Here is a 17,641-nt window from a genome sequence, read left to right as displayed (position 1 = left end):
TTAACACTTATTTTTCCCGTGCATTTCTCTTCGTCGCTAACCCTTAAGTAAGACACTTATTCCCGCTCGTCACTGCGTGCTCGCACCCACGTCGGCGTCCAATCCGAACAGTCCAATCTCCACCTCGAACTCGGATTGCTCTCCTTCCCGCAGAAACGTCAACGCGGTGGAGAACTCGTCCATGTCCCTCGCGTCCTCCTTCCTCGGCGCCTCCTCCTCCTCCTTCTCCCCGTCTTTGCCCTCCTCGCCGTCCTCGCCGGCGCCGTCCTCGCCGTCGCCGTCCTCGCCGTCGCCGTCCTCGAGCTCCGCGGCGGGCGTCGCCACCAGCCACGCGAACGTGTACGTGCCCTCCATGGTCCCCACGCGCGTCCGCAGCGGGCAGGCGGAGGCGTACTCGAACGTCTGCCCGGGCAGCAGCACCGGCTGTTGCCCGACGACGCCCGGTCCGGCAACCTCCTCGACGCGACCTTCGCCGTCGGTGATTATCCACCGCCTGCGCCTGAGCTGCACGATCTTCGCCGTGCGGTTCGTGACGCGAACGGTGTACGCGAAGAAGTACTGGCCGCTCTCCGGCCTGCTCCGGCTCGCCACGTACGTGGACATCACGCGGACGTTGACCCCCTCCGTGGTGACGTCGCTGTGGCACGGAACTTTAACGGCGGGGGGCGGGGGCGGGGGCTCGAGGGACGCCACGAGGTCCCTGAGACGCGCGGCGTCCTCGAACCTCTCCTCGTCGATCGCCGTCGCCAGTTGCCGCTTCGCCACGTGGTGTTCGTCCCTCTCAAGCGCCTCGTTGAGCTCGTCCCTGAGCCGCGCGGCGAGCTGAAAATCCTCAGCCCTCGCCGCAGCCTCCATCGAGGTCCGAAGCCTGTCCTGCAGGTTGGCCCTGTCCTCGGCCTCGCGCCTGCGCCGGTCGGCGTCGGCCTCCTCGTCGGACGTCTCCGCGACGGATGACGCGGCGTCGTCGTCCGAGGCGGCGGCGGCGGCGGCGGCGACACCCGCGGCGGGGCCGAGGCGCGGAAGCTTCGGCCCTCGGGGAAGCTTCAGGGATCGGCCGCGGACGAGGCGCGCGCGCGCGTCGCGCCGTCGGGTCGAGGCCCGGGGCGCGAGGGACCGCGCCGGGGGCGATGCCAGAGCTCTCGCGGTTGACATGGTCGGGAGGACGGTGCGTGCCACGCGCGTCGTGACGGTGACGGGCCCTTCTTCCAGGACGGAACGAGCTGTCTCCGCTCTCGGCCAATGAGAATATTGATGAACGGCGGAGCTGTGAAGAGGATGCTGACCTGGACTGGCACACCGTTCGCGCGACGCCCCCGTCGTCGCCCCAACGCGCGCGCCTCGCGCGGAGCGAACAGACCCGGAGAGTCATCTCACGCGATTGATCCATGAGCGTCGTTGCGCGACACGCGGCGATCCCGGCCGGCCCCCGCGGCGTCGCCGCGCTCGACCGGAGGCGGAATCGGATAGCGGCCAGGTCATCGCGCGGGTTCGCGGAACCCATCCGCGCCGTGGCGAGGCCGAGCCGGACGACCGAGGAGTCCGCATCCGCGACGACGCGCCGCGAGGCTGCCGTTAGCGCCGCGTTCGCGCTCGCCGCGCTCGTCGCCGGCCCCGCCGTGCGTCCCCGAGCCCGCGCGCGCCCTCCCGGTCCCCGTTCGCCGGACGCCCGTCGCCAATAATTTCTCTCGTCCCCGCACCCGCGCCGATCGTTGATCCGTCACCCCCTTCCCTTCTCCCGACGCAGGAGGCGACGCCCCCGAGGCAGTCCTTCGAGGTTCCCCCCGACGCCTTCAAACCCTTACCCGGAACTAACCCCCCGATCATGTACTACGACATCAAGGGCGGCGGGTCCACCGAGGGCGGCGCCAGGCCCGGCCAGCGCGTCGCCGTTCACTTCGACGTCAAGTTTCGCCGAATCACAATCGCGACGTCCAGACAGGGCGCGGGCGTGACCGGAGGCGTCCCGTACGGCTTCCAGGTGGGCGCCCCCGCGGGCACACCCGGCGGGCCCTTCATCAAGGCCTTCAACGAGGGCATCAAGGGCATGGGCCCCGGACAGTTCAGGCGTATGATCGTCCCGCCCGAGTACGCGTACGGAAACACTCAGGTGCAGGAGATACCGCCAAACTCCACGCTCACCGTGGACCTGGAGCTCCTCAGCGTCGCGGCGAGGGCGTGAGCGAGTGGAAAAACCCGTGGTGATGGGAAAGGGACGGACGCCGGGTGCGGATCGAGAGGAAGAGAGAGGGGTAGAAGGGGACTCGTCGGCGGCGCGCCCGCTTTGAACTTATTTCAGCTCCACTTATTTCAGCTCCGCTATCCAGCCAGGCCCTTAACACCTATCAACAAAAAAACCCCGGGGTTGCGCGAACTCGCCCCCCTTTACCCACCACCCGTCCCGTCGCTTCCCTCGCCCGCCGCGCATCGCGTCCGTCGCTCACTTCGCCCCGCCCCGGGTGGTGATGTCCTCCACGAACGCGTCGGAGAAGGCGCCGTCGCGCTGAAAGTCTCGCATGTGCAGAATCGGCACGCAGCCGAGCGCGGCGATCGACGGGCCGTCCGCGGCGGCTTCGTACTTCCTGGGCTCGAACGGCGTCAGCAGAGCCTCGCCCGCGTCCGTGCCAATCTTGGCGCACACGGACATGAGCGCGTCGAGCGAGTTCATCTTCATGTACGGGCACGACGCGCAGCCGCCCTCGGCGCTGCACCCCTCGCCGCCGGCGGGGCCGGGGACGATGGCGATGCCGCCGAGGGCGACGGACTCGGACTCGGCGACGGGGGCGACGGCGTCCGCGGACACCGGGAACACGATCTCGGCCTCGACGCCGGCGACGCCGGCGGCCTTGGCGGCGACGAGCTTGGCCTGAGCCGCGCGCACGATGGAGGTGACCATGCCCGTCTCCGTGCCCAGCACGAACGAGAGCCTCTCGCCCGCGGGGAGGTTCCTCGCCACAGCCTCGTCGATCTTCTCGCAGACGTAGTCGAGGATGTTCTTGGTGGAGCCCACCACGCCCATGTCCCGCTCACGCTTAGCCTCCATCGCGAGCTTGAACATCTCCCCGGGAACCTCAAAGTGCGCGGTCTGGTACGCGTCGCCGTAGTATTTTCTAACCGCGTCGCACACGTCACCGCCGAACATGTGGTGCACCATGCAGGTGCCGTCCTGGAAGTATCGCAAACGCGGGAGTAGGTCCTTGATGGTCGCCTGCGTGTGCGCCGGGTGCACGGCGGCGACGTCCTCGTCGGACCACGTGGACATCATGGTGAAGAGCTCGGCGAGGTTACCGCCCATGTAGGTGTCGGGTCCGTAGAAGACGTTGACGCCGGGAACCTGCGCCGCGGCGGTGAGCACCGTCTGCACGACGTTGGAGGAGGTGCACGTGATGGTGGGCACGACGGCGTTGGCGTTAGCCTTGGTGTCGAGCGCGGTGTTGATGTAGATGACGTGTACCGCGTTCTCCACCCCGTCAGCCTCGGCGAGGTAGTCGTAGTACTTCTTATCCTGCGCAGCCTCGGCGAGGGAGCATCCGATGTCCTCGGCGGCCATCCTGTACACCTTCGCGGACTCCAGGCCGGCGTCGTCGAGGATGGCGCGGACGTTCTCGGACATGAAGTCGACGCCGAGCACGCACACGGACTCGCACCCGCCCTCTCGAACCATCTTCACCGCGGCGTCCGCCATGACCAACGAGTCGGAGATGAAGACGTGCTCGTACCGCTTCGCCGCCGCCATGAGCACGCCCTGCACCTGCGGGTCCATGTAAAAGTGCGCGACGATGCCAATCTTCTTCGCCTCGAGCTCGGCGACGAGCGCGTCGACGGCGTCGGCGTTAGGCTCGAGGTACTCGGCCTGCGCGCGGGCGAACGACCCAACGGCCTCCACGCCGTCGGCGGTGACGATTAGAGACGGGAACGGCGGCGTCGTCACGCCCCCCTCCGCCAGTAACAGTCGGCACTGCTTCTTGACCGTCTCGAGCATGTTGCGGAAGCCGTTGGCGCGGGACCTCGGCAGCGCGCTGGGGCCGATCCCGAGGTCCGCCACGACGTCGTCGGAGATGGCCAAGACGTCGCGGGGTTCGAGGCCCGATAGCCCGCGCGCGATGAGCCCCGCGAATCCAGCCGTGATCTGCGCGTCAGACGCCCCGCGGATGGCGACGCGGCCGTCCGCGTCGAGGGACACGTCCACCCTGCGAGTTGAGTAAATACGATACGCATATACGGGTTAGCGTCGAGACGGGGCCCGCGACGGGGAGGGAGGAGATGGGTGACGAGACGGGGGCCAAAATGGAGGGAAAGGCGGGGTCTAGGAAAAAGGGAGACGCGCACCACGCCTCGGCGGTGCAGCCCATGACGCGGTTGGCGATGGACCTGTCCGCGTCCGGGAGCGCGGGAAGGGAGGCGGACATGGCGATGAGCTTCTTGACGCGCTCGGCGGGATCTGAGGAGGACGTCGGGTGGAGCGGGGTGGTGATGGTCGGTCAGTCCGCGGCGCTCGGGGATGGGGGGATGGGAAAAAAAAGGTGAGTGAGCCGCCGCCGCAGGCGAGAGGCGACGGGAGGTTGTGCGATGGATGCGCCGTCGCGGAGACGTTGGGGAGACGCGCCGGGGACTGGCGAAACCCCCCGACGCGGTCTTCGACGGGTTTAGGAAAAGAGGCACCGGACGCGACGCGGGGATGGACCGGGACGGCGCGATGTCCGGGCGACGACGACGGTTGGGATCGTTCGGCCACGTCGCCGCGGTGGGCACGCACCCGCGGCGCCGGAGATCTCGGCGACGATCTCGCGAAGCGCGGAGCCCTCGGCGGCGGTGGAAACCGCGCGGATGGGCGCGACGGCGACGCGACCGCGCGCACGTGAAACGGCGGCGGGCGCACGAAGTGCCGCCGCCGGAGCCTTGATGGAGGCGAGCGCTGAGGACGTCATTGGCGTCGACGGCGCGAGATGAGATGTCGCCACGAAAAGGTGGCGCGACGCCTTTTCGTCGTCCGGCGGATGAGTTGGCAGATCGCGGCCACGTCCTTCGCCTTGATTTGTGAATTAGCATTTTTAAAGGCAAACACGTTTTCCTGCACCACATGCATTCCGGTTGGAATTCTTTTCGCGTGCGTAGATTTTCAATGTAAAACCACGAAGGTACCAATCCGCGGAGCCCAGACCCCGACGTTCGTGCGCATCGCCGGCGATCGCGACGACATCAACGCCGCCTCTCGCTCGCTCCGCGGCTCGACAACTACCGGTGAGAACAACGCGTTTTCATTTACAAGGCGCGCGCGCGGCGCCGGGGCGCTACGCGCCGGGAAGCCTCGCCCGGCGCCTCATCGGATCCCTCTCATCGTCGCGGAGTAGTCGCACGCCTCCTCCGTCTTGCCGGATTCCACCGTCTGCTTACTCCACCTGTTGCTCAGAGCGAACGGGTTCGTACCACCGCTCGTCGTCCCCTTGAACGTCGCGCTCGGGTAATTCCCGAGCCGGTTCTGCTGTTCGTAGATTGTGTACGCCCTGTCCGAATCCGCGGGGACCGACGCATCCGCGAACGCTCCGCCCTTCCGCGTCCTCGCCGCCCACGTCTCGAGCTCGCCCTTCGTCGCGAGTCCAGCCTCGTGCCTCCACGTCACGTCCACGTCCTCGTCCGCGATCTCGGTCCCGTCCTGGGAGTACATCACCCGCCGCCCAACGCGAGTTCCGGTCAAGTCGTGCTCGACGAACTCGGCTCTGTACGCGCTGGACTTGACCGTCTCCGCGGGTGTCTCCGCCGGATACGTCGCCGCCTTCGCCGCCTCCTTCTCCAGCTGTGCCATGAGCGCGCGGTCCCTGGCGCCCAACGCCGATCGCGCGTCGAAGTACCCCGGCCTCGCGTCCGGATCGTTAAAGTGCGACTGCGCGGCGGTCATCCACTGGCCGGGGGGCAGGGCGGAGGAGTGCTTCACCACGCGCTCGTACGTCGCCGTGGGCTCTCGCTTGACCGGGCCCGACGTCGCGGGGTCGTATTCATCGGGCGCGGGGACCCAGCTCTGCGGAGTTTGGACGGGGTCGGGTCAGGTTGAAGGGACTCTCTCGCTTCGGGACGCGCCAAAACGGGAAAGTCGAAGAATAATTGCGGCATCCGGCGTCGAGGGAAGCGCCGCACCTTGTATCGGAACACGCCCGTGTCGCTCTCGAGCTGACGTTCCTCAACCCAGTTCCCCACCAGGGTGCCGTGCAGCTCGCGCTTGTTGAAGCCCGTGAAGGGCTCCTCGTCCCTGGACATGGCTGAGAGTCCGCGTCGCTCGAAGTGGCACAGCGGAAACCAGTCTCCCGTCGTAGTTCCCCCGCTGGGATTGGACTCCTGGATCGGCGCGCGGCGCGAGTTGATTGATGAATCGGGAAATTGAATGACGACTCGGTCTCGACGCATCGCTACGGTTCTTTGGCGCCCTCGTCCTCGTCCTTGTCGCCCCCCCACATCGGTCGACCGTCCGCAGCCTCCCTCTCCAGCGGCGCGGTCTCCTTCTTCTCCACCGCCGGCGTTCCGTCGCGTTCGCCGTCCGCCGCCGCCGACGCCGTCGCCGCCGCCGCCGCGCCCCGTCCCTTTCGACGCCAAAAATCCTTCAGATCATCCGCGGCGGGAGACGCGGCGTGAGACCCGAGCGCGATCCTCTCCTCCTCCTCGTGTCTCCGCGCCCACGCCTTGCGCATCTTCTCCCGCGGCGTAGCCTCCCTTCCTCCCGGCGTGGACTCCGCGTCTAGCCCGCCCCCGTCGCTGAGCGGTCCCTCCACCACTATGTTGCGGATGTCGTCCCTGATCTTGAGGATCCGAAACTGCAGCAGCTCGCCCAGCGGCGGCTTGGCGCGACCGTCGTACGGCTTGACGCAGTTGTTGGGCAGGAACGCGACGTAACCCGCGATGCCCACGGACCAGCCCCCTTTGCAGACGTTCAACACCCGCCCCTTGATCAGCCCGCCTCGCGAACGCGTCGCCTTGATCTCCCCCCAGAGCGCAAACTCTCGCTCCTCCAACTCGCGCTGCGTGTTGGAGAGCTCCATCTCTCCCATCGGGTTCTGCACGTGGCGCACCATCAGGCGAAGCTGGTCGCCTATCTCGGGGATGGGCTCCTCCTTCAGGCGCGTGCCGGGCGATCGCCTCAGCTCCTTCTCGTGAAACATCACCGGACTGCGAACGCGAGACGCGCGCGAAGAGGAGGATGGGGTCGGGGGTTAGGTTTTGGAGCTCTCATCGTCTTTGGACGCGCGGGTCGGGGCGCGTCGATCGGCACGGCGAAGGCCCGAGGTCGGGTCCGAGGGATTCGCGGGGGATCATGGGAGAGAACACACACGTCTTGAAACCCGTCTCGACCCGGTAGAAGCCGTTGTCGTCCACCGCGGCGACGCGGCCGAGGACCACCTTTCCCTTCAGGTGGGGCAGGCTGACGTTCTCGTTGCGCAGCAGCCCCTTGCCGACGGCGCCAATCCTGGAAAACGTCATCTTCATCGCGCGGCCCCGCATGGCGTGAGTTCGCTGAGTCGCGACCCGCCGCGAAGTCCGAGAACCTCCGCTCGTCGCGGCGCGCGCGCGAGTATGCGCTGTCCAGCTCGTCGGGGATCGCGAGCAAGGGGTTGATGACAAAAACACGGGACGCGTTGATATTTTCGTCACGGAAACTCTCGGAGGCGCCGAACGCGCCTCACTGATCGCTGCTCGAGGCCACGGAGGGACGATGCACGCCGCGAGCGCGCTGTCCAACGTGCGCGTGGACGCCCTCGCGGCGCCCTCGCGAGCGAATCTCGCGGCGTCGTGCTCCGGCAGAGCCCACGCGGCTTCGCCGCCCTCGAGACCCCCGACGGGCGGAATCGTCTTCTCGATCCCCCGACGCGATTGTCGGGGAAAGGCGCGGGGTCGGGTCCTCTCGCGCGCCGCCGGACCGGTCGATCCCGCCGTTCCCTCCACACAGGATGAGATCGACGCGATATGGAGCGCCTCGTCCCCCGCGTACCTTCAGCACTCCGGCCCGAGCGTGGACGAGGATGACGACGACGACGACGCGTCGTTCCGATCCGACGTTGCGGCGACAGCCGTGGCGGCCGCGGCGAAGGCGAGCGAGTCCTCCCGCCGCGCACCGATCCGCGGCGCACCGAGCGGCGCGGGCGTCACGACGCTGGCCATCGACGAGGCCGCGATGAAGAAGGCGGCGCAGGTCCCGGTGGTATCCCCCGACGGGTACGAGTGGGGACCCGACGGACTGCACAAGGGCGACCCGGTCTGGGACATCATCACGCTCCTGGCCAAGAAGGACGCCGCCGCGGAACCCCTCCTCTCCTCCTACATGTACATGTCCGTCCTGTCTCACGACACCCTGGAGCAGGCGCTCAGCTTCGTCCTCGCCAACAGGCTCGCGGACAGCACCCTCCTCCCAACGCAGCTCATGGAGATATTCAACTCGGTCCTGTTCGCCGCCGACGTCGACGGCGTCTTCGTCCGCGACGCCATACGCAAAGACATCAAGGCCATATACCAGCGCGATCCCGCGTGCTTCAGCTACGTCCACGCCCTGCTCTATCTCAAAGGTTTCCACGCGCTGCAGGCGCACAGGATCCAGCACGCGCTGTGGAAGCGAGGCCAGCGGCTACTCGCGTTGACCATGCAGGCGAGGATATCCACGGTGTTCGCCATGGACCTCCACCCGGCGGCGAGGCTGGGTAAGGGCATCTTGATCGATCACGGCACCGGCGTGGTCATCGGCGAGACCGCCGTGGTGGGCGATAACGTGTCCATCCTGCAGGGCGTCACGCTGGGCGGCACCGGAAAAGACGTCGGCGACAGGCACCCGAAGATCGGCAAAGGGGTCCTCATCGGCGCGCACTCGACGATCTTAGGGAACATCACCGTGGGTAAGGGCGCCATGATCGCGGCGGGATCGTTGGTGCTCAAGCCGGTGGCGCCGCACACGATGGTCGCGGGCGCCCCCGCGAGAGCGGTTGGCCAGGCCAGGGCCCCGGCGCCCGCTATCGAGATGTCGCAGGAGATCTCGCAGCCCGTCAAGGTGGGCGCCGAACGCGGCGGCGGGCCCACGGAGCGGTTCCTCAGCTTTCGCGGCGACCTGAGCAACAGGGACTTGGAGGAGGCGATGCGGGTGGAGGCGGAGCGGAAGGAGCGGGAGAAGGACGAGCGGCTCAGCATCTGGGACGCGGAGGAGTGCCTGGATTCGAGCGTGAAGGACCTGGAGGAGTGCGTGGAGGCGAGGGCCAAGGGGGCGAAGAAGGGGAAGAAGATGCGGACCATGCAGGCGGACATGGAGGACCTCCCGGACGACGTGGATTGGTACATCTGATGAGCCGGAATAATCTGTAAATCCAAACGCTTTTTTTATACGGGACGAAACAGACCGTGAAACAGACCGTGACGACGGGGCACGCACGAATCGATCGCGCACCTTATCCTGCACCGCGAATCAGAGACGTCGCCGCTGAGGGTTCAGGTTCCGGGGCTCTCAGAAGCGACGGCGCCCACGGCACGACCCGGCGCGAAAAGGCACGAGGACCGGTAGACTCGCGCGTACACTGCGACAACGATGGCATTGCGCGTGATGCGCGGCGGTGCGCTCGCGGCGCGGCCCGTCGCGCTCGCGAGGCGCGCCCCAGCGTCGACGACGCGCGCCGGAGGAATCGCCGCCCCGGAGGCACCCGCGGGCGGGCTCGTCGCCCTCCCCGCGCGCCACCGCAGAAACCGCGTCGTCCTCGCGCGCGCGGAGGGCGAGCAGGCAACCTCGGCCGCGAGCGCCGACGCCGAGACGGACGCCGCGGCGTGCGCAAACCCGCCGGGCATGTTCGACTCCAAGTCCCTCCCCGAGAACTTTTGCATCATCGAGGGCGGCGACAACCAGGTGCGGGACTTCGCGGACATGGACGCGGAGACGCTGACGCAGAACATCGAGAGCAGGAAGAACAAGGTGTTCATCATGCTCGAGGAGGTCCGAAGGCTGCGGGTGCAGATGCAGCTCAAGAGCCGGGACATCGACGAACCCTCGCCGCCGCCGAGGGAGTACCCATCCGTCGTGCCGGGATTCCCGCGACTGACGGAGGACACGTTCCAGGACTATTACATCTACTGGGCCGCGTGCGTGGTGCTCTTCCTCATCTTCGGAGGCCTCATCGCTCCCCTCGCCGAGGTCAAGATGGGCCTCGGCGGCACCACCTACCTGGACTTCATCGAGAGCGTGCACCTCCCGAGGCAGCTCGCGCTGGTCGATCCCATCGTCGCGTCATTCACGGGGGGCGCCGTCGGCGCCATCTCCGCGTTTTTCGTCATCGAGATCAACAACTTCAAGGAGCAGGAGCGCAAGGTGTGCATGTACTGCAAGGGGACCGGGTACCTGACGTGTGCGGAGTGCAGCACGAGCCCCAAGCCCGGGCGGATCATCGACCCGACGAGCGGCGCCAAGTGCTACTGCCCGTGCTGCAGCGGGACGGCGAAGGTGATGTGCACCAGTTGCCTGTGCACGGGCATGGCGATGGTGACGGAGCACGACCCGAGGATCGATCCGTTCGGGGAGTGAGTGAGCGGTGAGACGGGGCGATCTATCGTATACGTAGAGGGTGGGGGTGACTGAGGTCTTATTGACGTCGCGGGCGAGTGAGGTGTAACGAACACGCGCCGAGTATAAAACAGTTCGTCTTTTTCTTCGTCCGAGATCCCGACGATGGCGTCGTCAGTCGAACGAGCGCGCGTCTCGCATGGGCGCGACCTCCTCGGCGACGCCCCGCGCGAACGCGTCGCTCAGGGTCGCCGATCGTCTCAAAACCGCATCGACTCGGTGCGGCGTTCAGGTGCGTCCGAGCGAGACGCCCCCGCGCCGCGCGTTCCGCGCACCGCCCCGCGCGCCCCGTCCGCGCCCCTCGCGTTTCGCTCGCCCGATCCCATCGCGCGCTCGAGCCCCGACCGGTGACGCGTCCCCTCCCTCGCTCAAACCCTCGCAGATGGCGGCGTACGGCGCGTGCATACAGCTGAACATGCCGGACGTGGGGAAAGGCGCGTGCGAGCGCGAGATGGAGGCGCTCAGGGCGTGCGTCTTCGCGAGCAAGCGATGACGACGACGTGATCCACCGTCGACTAAGATTTTAGCTAATCAAACAAACGTCCAGCTGGTCCACGTCGCCCCCGTTTGAACCCCCGTCTACGATGAAACCCTCCCACGTCACGACTACTTCCCCCTCTCCTTCCTCGTACGCCGCCGATGCCGTCGGTCGTCCTCCGCCGCGCGTCTCGCGTCGACAGCTGTGCGCAACCTCTCGCCGATTGAAACGTCGAAGGAGTTGACGTGGACGCAGCCGTCGCGATGGAAGCGAACGTCGCAGACGGGGCAATGCGGTGACTCACCGCCCGGTGACTCACCGCGTCCCTCCACCGCCGTCGCCTCCGCGTCCCTCCTGGCCCTGTCGCTGACGACGTGTCCGCACGGTCGGATGGCGACAAACTCGCCGGCGCCGGCTTCTCCGCATCGAACGCCCCACACCGGGCACTCAAACTCCGGCGTCGCTTCTTCTCGGGATCTCTTCCCCGCCCGCCCGTGCGATCCTTCCCCGGATCTGTCTCCTCTCCGCCCGCCATCGACGGCCCTGAGGTGGACCGGGAAGAAATCCCGCAGCGATCGCACGTGAGACGCGACGTTCCCTCCTTCGGTCGCGTTCGTCCTGTTTGCGTACGCGTACGTCGACGTCTCGGACACGAAGGTCCCGGCGTTGGCCAGCGCGTGCTCGATGAGCGCCTCGCGGTTGTACAGCCTGCCGAGGCCGCAGCACACGATCGGTTCGCGCAGGGGTTCGCCGGACAGCGCGCAGTGCGACCACCTGGCGCGTCTGCGCTCCGCCGGATCGACGCGTCGACGACCGGTGTGGACCTTCCCGGCGGAGAGCTGGCCGCCTCTCGACGACGTCGAGGCGCCCCCGTCCGCGTTCGCGACGTCCCACGACTGACCCCGGAGGATGTCCGAGCGCGAGATGATGGTGCCGCCGTCGAGCCCCATCGCACGGCGCCGCGGACGGACGAGACGCGCGCGGTGGCGCGCGGTCCGAGTGTCGCGTTGTCCGAGATTTTCGCGCCAGTCTTGGGAAGGTCCGACGGTCGTTGCTTCTCGTGTCATTCTCGGGGACGACGAGCGCGGGCGCGCATTTCCTCGAGATGGCTCCCAACGGCGGTCGCCCCGGCGGCCTGATGTGCACGTCGCGCGCCTCCTTCAACGGATCCGAGCGCCACGCCAGCCCGTGGGCCTTCTCGAGTTGGACGTTCGAGAGGAGGTTGCTGTGCGCCGCGCACGCGCTCGTGGGCACGTTCCTGTGCGTCGTCTCCGGCGTGCTGCCGCGCTACTGGAACCAGTACCTCGGGCACGTCGGCCCCGCGGCGTTCATGTTCGTGCTCGCCGAACTGGAGCGATGTCCCGGCCCGGGGACGATCGTGGCGCAGGGCTGGACCGCCATCGCGGGCGGAGCCTCGTACCTGCTCTACGACCTCGTGATTCACGGCTGCGGCCTGAACATCTTCTGCCACGGGCACAGGGAGCAGCACCACATCGCCATCAACACCCTGTTCATCCTGGTCGGCGTCGACATGGTCGTCCATCGCAGTAAGTTCAGCGCCGCCCTCGTCGGCATCGGCTTCGGCGTCTTCGTCTGGCTCCACCCGCAGCCCAACGCGACGGGCATCCTCATGCACAAATTCGCCGGGCTCATGCTCGCCGTCTTCGCCGTCGCCAGGATGTGCGACCGCCGCGACCTGTGCCACGTCTCGCTGTACTACGCCGCCTACCTCTTCTTCTACGGCCAGAACGGGTTCATGGACGTCTACGGCGGAGCGGAGGCGAGGGGCGAGGCCGGAAGCGACGGGTACGTTCCGGCGCGACTCGCCGCGATCGATCCCACCGCGTACGCTCTCTTCGTCTGTTCGCTGGCGACGGCGATGCGAACGGCGACGGAGACGCTGGACGCGGCGTTCGGGGATGGTATCGTCGTCGCGGGGGGTGGAGGCGTCGGGGGGTGGGGCAAGGGGCGCGTCAGGGGCGGCACGGCCGGCGTCGGCACGGCCGGCGTCGGCACGACTGGCGGGTTCACGGCTGGCGGGTTCACAGCTGGCGGGTTCGACGCGGGGGAGTTTGCGTTTGAGACGGCGAGGCTGCGCGACGGCTTCGGCGGTGACGACGAGCGCGGGCGCCGGGGGGACTGAGCCAAAACCCTAGTCGACGCGTGGATTCGTCGAACGTATCGCATCGTGACACGACGTGCCCCTCTCGTTCTACCTAGCACTATCCGTCTGCTAGCTAAAAGTTGGCTAAAAGTTAGCTGCCCCTGTAGGTGCTGTACCCGTAGGGGTTGAGGAGCAGCGGGACGTGGTAGTGCTCCTTCACCTGGTCCGCCTTGACCTCGAAGTGTATGGCAACCTTGGGGTAGAACCCGGATACACCGTACTGCGATGCGGTGCGCCGGAAGTACTCCTCGCACTCGAAGGTTATCACGTACACCCCGGGCTGCAGGTCGTGCGACGCCGGGAGGAGATCGGCGATGCGCCCGTCCGCGTCGGTCAGGCCGCTGACGCTCCACGATGATCCGTCCGCCACGCTGACGGTGGCGAGGGTCACGGGGACATCCTTCGCGGGTCGACCGCGAGTGGTGTCCAGCACGTGCGTGGTGATGGGAGATCGCGCCATCCCGCCCGGGTGCCCGGCGCGTGGTCCGATGACGGCATCACTTTTTTTTATCATCGACCTTTGGCAGCTCCCGGGGTCGCACCCACGCACGCTCGCATCGTCACCGAGTCGTCTTCACTGGACGAGCCTAGGAGTTATAGACCCTGCCTCTAGTTCGACAGAGCTCGACCCAGCGGATGAATTTTGGTCGCCTCGAGTTTCACTTTTTCAGATGTCATCATGACGTGAAGATTCGGGTCGGGGGTTCGAATGATCTGCTGGGCGCAACAGGCGGGAAATATCACAATTTCGATCGTTGCCACGTCATGCTGTTGCGGCGGCGTTTTTTTTATTTTGCGTTTTTTTCTGACTGATCGCCAGTGCAGATATTTTGAGTAGTTCACCCACGTGGGCTATTTTGATGAGTAGTTTGCCCACGTGGGTTTTTTGACGACGCCAACCACGTGAAACCGTTATTCGAGGGACGTTCACGGCGGATCGAAGGGCCACAACCGAGCGCGCGTCGATCGACTCGACTCGCGACTCTCGTATCAAACCCGCCTTAAAGCGAGTTCGTTACGAACACCAGAGATGGTCAGCCATCTCAAGGACATCCGTCGCTGCGACGAGCACGACGACGTCGACTTCCGGGACGAGAATGAGCTCAAAAGATTCGTGCGCCCTCGGAAATGGCTGTCGCTGAACGCCGGCTCCGTGCGCCTTTTGCGCGTCAACGTGCGTCGACATCCCCGTATCCGATCCCGATCCGTTCGTATCCACCCATAATGTATCCGTCGCGTCGACTTTCGCGATCCAACGCGCGCCGCGTGCGCCACGAGCGACGCTGTTCGGCCGTCATTTGCGGCGCTAACATTCATTTTCCCCGTTACCCGAGTGCAGGTCGTCTCCACCGGTCTCGCGATCGTCTTGCTGTGGGGCTTCGTCATCTGGGGGCTCGTTAAGCCCCGATACATGTCCAACCAGGTCACCGAGTGGAAGACCTGGATCACCTACAACTTCACCTGGTTCTACATCGGCGCCTTCGTGAGTCAACCCTTTCCCGTTTCAAACACGATTCTCCTCCCGCAGTCACGCGAACCCGGAATTCGCGACGGGGGAACGAGCCTTTGGCGAGTGCGATGCGTCGACGCGTCTGTGCGCGCCTTGATTGGGACGCCCCGCCGTCTTGTCTCGTTTGCCCCTCACGCCCGCGTCTTTTCGTCTCTCGGGTCTTCGACGGACACGTCAGCACCGATCCGATTCAAACGATCACCGCAGACGTTATTTTTTAACCCGTGCTTTCCCGCTGTTTCACACCCAAAGAGCCCCTATCGACGCGCCGGCTGACCGAGCCTCCCCTCCGCGTTCGCATCTTCTCCGCAGAACGCGTGGATTATCTTCCTCCTGTACGTCGCCTTCTCCAAGTACGGCAAGATCAAGCTCGGCAGAGCCGACGAGAAGCCCGAGTTTAACAACATCTCGTGGTTCTCCATGCTCTTCTCATGCGGCATCGCCGTCGGCGTGTACACCCTCGGCGTCGCGGAGCCGATGTATTACTACCGTGGTTCCCACAACCTCCAGGGTCGTGGCGACACCCCGACCGACGACGAGCGCGCGCAGCAGGCTCTCCTCCAGACCTTTTACCACTGGGGTCTCCACGCGTGGGGTCCCTACATCACCGTCGCGCTCGGCCTCGGCATCGTGTGCTACAGGTGGAACATGCCCCTCACCATGAGGTCCGCGTTCTACCCGCTCATCGGCAACCTCATCTACTCCCCCGTCGGTGACATCATCGACGCCGTGTCCATCGCGTGCACCACCTTTGGCGTGTGCACGTCCCTCGGCCTCGGAGTCGACCAGATTGTCGCCTACTACGCCGCCCTCCAGAACAAGACGTACACCGCGCTCGAGCGAATCGACGCGCAGACGGCCACGATCATCGTGATGACCCTCGTGGCGAACATTTCCGTCGTGCTCGGCCTTCACAAGGGCATCCAGGTGCTCTCCACGATCACCTTCTCGCTCGGCCTCTTCGTCTTGATCGCAACGCTGTTACTGGACAACACCTGGTTCCTGCTCAACTCTGTCGTGCAGTCCACCGGCCACTACCTCCAGCACGTGGTGCAGATTGGCTTCCGCACCGACTCGTTCGAGCAGCTCGGCATCGAGTTTGGCAACAACAACCTCCTCTGGGGCTCCAACAAGGCTTCCAAACCGGACAACGTCTGGTCGGGTCCCATCTTGGACATCATCAACCACGCCCAAGCGTTGAGGACCGACTACAACTCGAGCACGATGCCTTTCAATTACAGGACCACGTTTGATGCCGGTCCTGAATGGATGATGAATTCGTGGACCATCTTCTACTGGGGCTGGTGGGTCTCCTGGGCCCCCTTCGTCGGCATGTTCATCGCGCGCATCTCCCGCGGTCGCACCATCCGCCAGATTGTGGTTGGAGCTCTCGTGGCCCCCACCCTCTTCTCCTTCCTCTGGCTCGGTGTCTGGGGTTCCCTCGGCATCAAGATGCAGCGCGTCGCGGAGCTTGTCCTTGGCGATGGTACACCCAACACCGACGGCAGCAGCAGCTGCTCGACCTGGGGCTACGCTGGCGGGGCGCCCACTTCCGCCGCCGCTATTGCCCTCGCCAATGACGGCTACTTTGCCGTGTCCTGCCGCAGTTACCCCATGCTCGACATCATGGCGCCCTTCAAGGAGGTCAAGGAATTCCTCTGGGGTCTGCTCCTCATCGGCATCACCCTCTATTTCATCACCTCCTCCGACTCTGGCTCCTACGTCGACGACGTCATCTCTGCCAACGGCCTGGCCAACCCCCCCATCGGCCAGAAGGTCTTCTGGTGCTGGACCGAGGGCGCTGTCGCCATCGCACTCCTTCGCGGGGGCTACGAGTCCGGCCAGAACGCCCTCGGCGCCGTCCAGGCTGTTTCTATCGTCGCGGGTCTGCCCTTCACTGTGGCCATCTGCTTCATGTGCACCTCAATCTGGCGTGCTCTCAAGATTGACAGCGGCGACGCTGACATCTGCCACGCCAACCTGTTCTCCACCGGCACCCTCGACATCTTCGACCTGTACAAGACCGGTCCCGCCGACGAGCCCTCCACCGCTCGCTACACTCTCGCCGAGCGTCTCACCAACTACGCGCAGTCCATCTTCGCGCCGTTTGTCGGCATCTTCAAGACTTGCGAGAGCCTTTTCGGCGAGGGCAGCGTCCTTGCGAAGCTGCACGGTTTCATCAACTTCTCGTTCTTCATCCTCTGGCTCGTCTTCCTGATCGTGTCCGGGTCGGATGCGGACTACGCGTGGATTGGCTGGACCTTTTACATGTTCATGGTGCTCCGATCAGCTTCATCCGCGGCTACGTCAGGACCCAGCACAACATCTACGGCAACATGTTTGAAGATTTCTTCGGCGCGCTCGTGATGTACCCCAACATCGTGTCCCAGCTCCACTACCAGTCCAAGGAGCCCGCGCCCAGCAACGACGTCTACAGGAAACCCGTCACCGCCGCGTAAGCGCAGCGCGACGACACTCAATGAGACGACGAAATAAGTCAAGTGTCGCGCGTCGCGTGAGCCGAGGTGTTTCGATTATGGACGGAGGGTTTCAAGCTGTTGCTGTTGGTGGACGCCAAACCGCCGCATCAACTTCCACTCAAAAAACTGTTCTCAACACTGTACACCAAAGCTCATAACACGCAGACGACGCTTTCACCCTTGCAAATAATAAGCGGATGCATCGCAGCGCCCACAAATCGACCAGGCGGGGGGGAGCGACACGAATCGAGCCCCCCCCCTCTGCGTGGGCAAAATTAATAAGCGTGCGACAAATTCGGGTGACGCGGTCTGTTCCACCGAGTCAGCAGAAATTCTGTTGTGTTGTTTTCTCTAATACTAGTATGCTCCCACCCTTCTATCAATAATAACTTATCATCGCTTTGCGCTATCACATAACCTGCTACTCCTGGCTACCAAT

General features: G+C 65.5%; 12 protein-coding genes across 13 annotated transcripts; 6 read left to right on the top strand and 6 right to left on the bottom strand.

Moving 5' to 3' along the window:
* Positions 1-2: 2 nt before the first annotated feature.
* On the bottom strand, positions 3-1,229 carry MICPUN_108345 (predicted protein). Its single transcript, XM_002502258.1, has one exon. The coding sequence runs from the start codon at positions 1,150-1,152 to the stop codon at positions 70-72; it is 1,083 nt and encodes a 360-aa protein (XP_002502304.1). The 5' UTR covers positions 1,153-1,229; the 3' UTR covers positions 3-69.
* Positions 1,230-1,454: 225 nt separating this feature from the next.
* MICPUN_108344 (predicted protein) lies at positions 1,455-2,304 on the top strand. Its single transcript, XM_002502631.1, has 2 exons — positions 1,455-1,616; positions 1,745-2,304. The coding sequence occupies exon 2, from the start codon at positions 1,823-1,825 to the stop codon at positions 2,177-2,179; it is 357 nt and encodes a 118-aa protein (XP_002502677.1). The 5' UTR covers positions 1,455-1,616; positions 1,745-1,822; the 3' UTR covers positions 2,180-2,304.
* MICPUN_105643 (predicted protein) lies at positions 2,284-4,925 on the bottom strand (the record flags this gene model as incomplete). Its single annotated transcript, XM_002502257.1, has 3 exons — positions 2,284-4,187; positions 4,327-4,438; positions 4,754-4,925. 3 exons carry the CDS (start codon positions 4,923-4,925, stop codon positions 2,438-2,440), a joined length of 2,034 nt encoding a protein of 677 aa, XP_002502303.1. The 3' UTR covers positions 2,284-2,437.
* A 315-nt stretch (positions 4,926-5,240) lies between these two features.
* On the bottom strand, positions 5,241-6,256 carry MICPUN_58915 (predicted protein). The gene is made up of 2 exons (XM_002502256.1): positions 6,130-6,256; positions 5,241-6,013 (listed from the first exon to the last, which is right to left on the bottom strand). The coding sequence occupies exons 1-2, from the start codon at positions 6,247-6,249 to the stop codon at positions 5,318-5,320; spliced, it is 816 nt and encodes a 271-aa protein (XP_002502302.1). The 5' UTR covers positions 6,250-6,256; the 3' UTR covers positions 5,241-5,317.
* A 95-nt stretch (positions 6,257-6,351) lies between these two features.
* MICPUN_58914 (predicted protein) lies at positions 6,352-7,470 on the bottom strand (the record flags this gene model as incomplete). The annotated part of the gene is made up of 2 exons (XM_002502255.1): positions 6,352-7,152; positions 7,256-7,470. The coding sequence occupies 2 exons, from the start codon at positions 7,468-7,470 to the stop codon at positions 6,399-6,401; spliced, it is 969 nt and encodes a 322-aa protein (XP_002502301.1). The 3' UTR covers positions 6,352-6,398.
* A 760-nt stretch (positions 7,471-8,230) lies between these two features.
* On the top strand, positions 8,231-9,004 carry MICPUN_76256 (predicted protein; the record flags this gene model as incomplete). The annotated part of the gene is made up of 1 exon (XM_002502630.1): positions 8,231-9,004. A coding segment is annotated over one exon (774 nt), but the record flags the coding sequence as incomplete, so codon positions are not given.
* Positions 9,005-9,877: 873 nt separating this feature from the next.
* MICPUN_97450 (predicted protein) lies at positions 9,878-10,531 on the top strand (the record flags this gene model as incomplete). Its single annotated transcript, XM_002502629.1, has 1 exon — positions 9,878-10,531. One exon carries the CDS (start codon positions 9,878-9,880, stop codon positions 10,529-10,531), a length of 654 nt encoding a protein of 217 aa, XP_002502675.1.
* Positions 10,532-10,709: 178 nt separating this feature from the next.
* Positions 10,710-11,063, top strand: MICPUN_58911 (predicted protein; the record flags this gene model as incomplete). Its single annotated transcript, XM_002502628.1, has 2 exons — positions 10,710-10,802; positions 10,953-11,063. 2 exons carry the CDS (start codon positions 10,710-10,712, stop codon positions 11,061-11,063), a joined length of 204 nt encoding a protein of 67 aa, XP_002502674.1.
* A 113-nt stretch (positions 11,064-11,176) lies between these two features.
* Positions 11,177-11,998, bottom strand: MICPUN_58910 (predicted protein; the record flags this gene model as incomplete). The annotated part of the gene is made up of 1 exon (XM_002502254.1): positions 11,177-11,998. One exon carries the CDS (start codon positions 11,996-11,998, stop codon positions 11,177-11,179), a length of 822 nt encoding a protein of 273 aa, XP_002502300.1.
* A 155-nt stretch (positions 11,999-12,153) lies between these two features.
* MICPUN_58909 (predicted protein) lies at positions 12,154-13,191 on the top strand (the record flags this gene model as incomplete). The annotated part of the gene is made up of 1 exon (XM_002502627.1): positions 12,154-13,191. The coding sequence occupies one exon, from the start codon at positions 12,154-12,156 to the stop codon at positions 13,189-13,191; it is 1,038 nt and encodes a 345-aa protein (XP_002502673.1).
* Positions 13,192-13,238: 47 nt separating this feature from the next.
* Positions 13,239-13,691, bottom strand: MICPUN_108340 (predicted protein). Its single transcript, XM_002502253.1, has one exon. It carries the CDS (start codon positions 13,670-13,672, stop codon positions 13,304-13,306), a length of 369 nt encoding a protein of 122 aa, XP_002502299.1. The 5' UTR covers positions 13,673-13,691; the 3' UTR covers positions 13,239-13,303.
* Positions 13,692-14,569: 878 nt separating this feature from the next.
* Positions 14,570-17,613, top strand: MICPUN_90882 (the record flags this gene model as incomplete). Of its 2 annotated transcripts, XM_002502625.1 has the most annotated exons (4): positions 14,570-14,695; positions 15,035-15,798; positions 15,964-16,315; positions 16,373-17,613. In XM_002502625.1, 4 exons carry the CDS (start codon positions 14,624-14,626, stop codon positions 17,087-17,089), a joined length of 1,905 nt encoding a protein of 634 aa, XP_002502671.1. In that variant the 3' UTR covers positions 17,090-17,613. The 2 variants fall into 2 exon arrangements, with proteins under 2 accessions (XP_002502671.1, XP_002502672.1); XM_002502626.1 differs by lacking the exon at positions 14,570-14,695 and having other exon boundaries at positions 15,143-17,611.
* Between the last annotated feature and the right edge of the window lie 28 nt (positions 17,614-17,641).

Source organism: Micromonas commoda, chromosome 5 (genome assembly GCF_000090985.2).
Source record: "Micromonas commoda chromosome 5, complete sequence".
NCBI lineage: Eukaryota > Viridiplantae > Chlorophyta > Mamiellophyceae > Mamiellales > Mamiellaceae > Micromonas > Micromonas commoda.
The sequence above is the reverse complement of the archived record's forward strand: the minus strand, read 5'-3'. Positions and strand labels throughout refer to the sequence as shown.